A 3,631-nucleotide genomic window follows, 5' to 3' on the forward strand; every position below is an offset into this window, starting at 1 on the left:
AAACGGATTTGAGGACAAATCCTTTTAAAGGGAGGGACCCTGATGAAGGACCATCTTCACTTCCAAGCCACCATACTTCTAACTAAGAGCAGAAGATCAAATACAAAAATATATAGAAAAAATCTTTGTTTTAGTTTGTATAAATTCTATATAGTAGAATAGTATTTTCTGACTTTGTATTTATGAGCCACACTTTTAGAATAAGTTAAAAATAAATTCCAAAACCTTTTAGAAACCTTCACTTAACATTTAAGCAAAGGTTTCTAGAAGCATCTTGAGGAAAACTACATGGTTTTGATCTTTAACCTTCACCATAGTTAAGTTTGACTTAACTAAGGTGAAGGCATCCAAGAGGCATGGTTCATGAACACTTGAGCCTAAAAGTAAGTGGCTCCTCTCTTGTATTTTTTATACTTGAATGAATATTGAATTGTGTTCTTGAATTTTCAAAACATTTCTCTTCAAGTCTATCTTTACTAGATGCTTTCTAACCTAGAAGAAACTCAAGGAAGTTCTTAAGATCTTCCTTGGCCTTTGCACCTAGAAACTACACCTTCCTCTCCTTTTTTCAAAACTCATCTCGGTGCTTCACTCAATCTCTTCCAAGAATTCCGCTGCCTCCATGAATCTCCTCTAAAACTCAAGAACCGGATTGCATCACCATGTGTTGCATTGCCACTTCTGAACTTAGGTTTCGGATGTTCAGGGACACTTTGCTAAATCTCTCCCTGAACACTCATAGTGGATCTCCCTTTTCTTGTCATATGTTCACAAGTGCAATGGAGGTTAAATGATGTGCCCAAATTGTTGCAAATTGTGTTCCGAATTTGGACATTAGTGTCTCAATGCAGTCTATGGAACTTGGAGGAAGTCTTGTGACCCAGCTAAGAGTTCCCACTTTGAGTGATGTCGGTAATGAGTCGTTGGACGTGTATAGGCTTATTTGGGTGGTGTAGACATCCACGTGTTTGTCTAGATTTGTTATCCCATTGTAGTGATTCACATTCAACCCCTTCCAGGTAAGGGGTAGTTGTGCCTCCATGGTGTTGTCGGTGAATCGGTGTCTTCTAGATCCTCCCATGGTTACGGATGTGTGAGTAGACTGGTTGAAAATAATTACAAATATTAACATTAATAATAACAATAATAATAATTATTATTTAATAATTAATGAAAATTAATTTATATATTTGATTATTTTATAAGTATATTATTTTTGTAACTTTTTAAAATTTATATATCCATATCAAATTATTCATAAACTTTTCTTTATTTTTTTAATTTTTTTTTCTTCTTCTTATAATCTAGACAACTACACTTTCTATTCTTTTTTGCTTCCTTTATTTCTTTTTTCACTTTCTCATTTTCCCTCCTCAATCAAACACACCTTGGTGACATGCTATTTGAGAATATAATATTCCAATAGGCACACTAGAATGTATAATTGTGGTATTTGTTAACGTTGCGGATTGTATGGCCTGGAAGCAATATTGTATTTTTGTTAAAATACAATCCCTAATCATATGGGTTGAGAGTTACGAATTAGATAATTTGGGGAACACCATTGTAGCAATTGAGAACACCCAATGGAGAAGATATACTTAGTAATTCTGGAACACTTACTTTGAAAGTGTAAGAAAATTGTTACAAAACATATATTCCAAAATTAGTTATTGATAGTCTCATTACATGCTTTGAAATAGCAACGTTAATGTTTTGTGTTCCATAAAAAATTTTTGGTCCCAAATTATTAATTCTGAAGGAAGGATTGCTTTTGACACAATTGTAATGGATTAAGCGTTTTAGACTTTGATTGCAAAATGGATATCGTTTTTATTCTTTGAAGAAATTATATATGATTATGTTAAAGAGTATTTATTAAGTTTGGGTTTATCATTGTTATATTAAGATTAGATAAAAAATAATTAAAAAAATATATAAGTTGTAAAAGAGATTGTAAATATAGGTAAGAAGGATCGTTGGAACTAGAATACTAGAAAATATGAATATGATTTTAAATTGTAAGGAAAATTAATGAATAATTATGAATTGTTAATTTAGTTTTGGAAGTGATAATAATAAAATGAGAGATGTTGAGGGATTAAGAATCCTAAAAAGAAAGGGAAGTCGAAAAAGAATTAAGAGGAGTGTGAATAGAAAATATAAGATATAACGTGGGAATGGGCTGGATATCATGAGTGGGTCCAGTTCCAGAGGAAGTAGTGGCGAGGTGAGTTAGGGTTTTAGGGAAAGAACATTACAGAGGGGTTATTTAACAACTGTTAGGCGGCAAACATACAGTGAGTGGGAAGCAATGGATTCGTTCTCAAATCCATCGGCTGGGTCGTCGCAGCAGTTATCTGCGCAGGATATCAGAAAGCAGTTGAAGAATCAGCTGGCCTTGGAGTATGCTCAACAATTTCTTGAGGTATCTACTTTCCCCTTTTAACTCCTCATATGGAACCTTTCTTAGCCCCATACTGTTCAATGAAACCAGATCGAGTCTAAGGAGAATAGGAAGGAAACAGAATGTGGGAGTAGAGGATAGGCATAATAATTCGTATACAAGTGTCCTAGGCTATGAAGGGCATAGGCTCTCGATCACTCCTAATTCTTCTTTGATCATTTATTGTGTTCTACCATGCGTTTCTGTTTGTTAAGCAGTGTTTTCCTATCTAAAGAATATTTCAACCTTAACCATGTGGAACACCGACAAAAGAAACATGTAAGAAGCAAATTGGGAAAATTCAATTATGTAGGTCAATGAGATGCAATTGATTGTGAAATTCAAATTAATGTAGTTTAATGATGGTTTTCTCATCTCTTAGAAAGATGATCATCTCGGAGAAAGATGCCATTGCAGTGATTGATGTGTTTCTTGTTCATGGTTGTTCGTGAGTCATTTTTTTTATGAACACCGGATAACTGATGCTTTAAATTATTGAAAAGCCTTGTGCAATTGCAAATTCTTGGAAGTACTGATTTTGTTTAGTGTCTTAATTTATACAGTTGCACTCATCTTCCCGTTTGCGTTTATTTTGCAGACAGTGGGAAAAAAGTGTTTTGAGAAGTGTGTGACGAAACCAGGTTCAAGTCTTGGTGGAAGTGAAAGCAGTTGCATATCTAGGTGCGTGGATCGATATATTGAAGCCACCGGCATAATTAGCAAAGCGTTATTTACTTCGCAATGAATAGGACAACCTTCCCAGGAAATGTAATTGCTCAACATTTGAGTACCAATTTATAGACGTTGGAGATTATGTGGTGATCTTCGGGTTTTTTTTTCCTCAACAATCATGCTTTTTATATTATATTATACACGAGTACGTATGACCCGTGAAGTTCAGGCTTATCTCTATGCTTCCCCGTGAAGTTCAGGCTTATCTCTATGCTTCCTTACAATGAATTTATGTTCTAGTAGTGTGTGTATATTCCTTTTACTTACATCAAGACGTTGTGTAAATATGCTATCTGAAGCTGTCCGGTAAGTAAAATAAGTTAAATAGTGTTGAAATGAAACCTAACATTTTGGAGACAATCACATGGATCGAAATCATGGATTTCGGTTTCACTTCACAAATAAAGAGCTTATAGTGGTTGTTGACAATTGATTTATGATTTAATTGCTCTC

General features: G+C 34.3%; 1 protein-coding gene across 1 annotated transcript; it reads left to right on the forward strand.

Annotated features, from left to right (window-relative positions):
- Positions 1-2,252: 2,252 nt before the first annotated feature.
- Positions 2,253-3,352, forward strand: LOC137830928 (mitochondrial import inner membrane translocase subunit Tim13). The gene is made up of 2 exons (XM_068638342.1): positions 2,253-2,428; positions 3,045-3,352. The coding sequence occupies exons 1-2, from the start codon at positions 2,315-2,317 to the stop codon at positions 3,189-3,191; spliced, it is 261 nt and encodes an 86-aa protein (XP_068494443.1). The 5' UTR covers positions 2,253-2,314; the 3' UTR covers positions 3,192-3,352.
- The last annotated feature ends 279 nt before the right edge of the window (positions 3,353-3,631 follow it).

The sequence above is a fragment of the Phaseolus vulgaris genome, chromosome 6, assembly GCF_000499845.2.
Source record: "Phaseolus vulgaris cultivar G19833 chromosome 6, P. vulgaris v2.0, whole genome shotgun sequence".
Taxonomy (NCBI): Eukaryota; Viridiplantae; Streptophyta; class Magnoliopsida; order Fabales; family Fabaceae; genus Phaseolus; species Phaseolus vulgaris.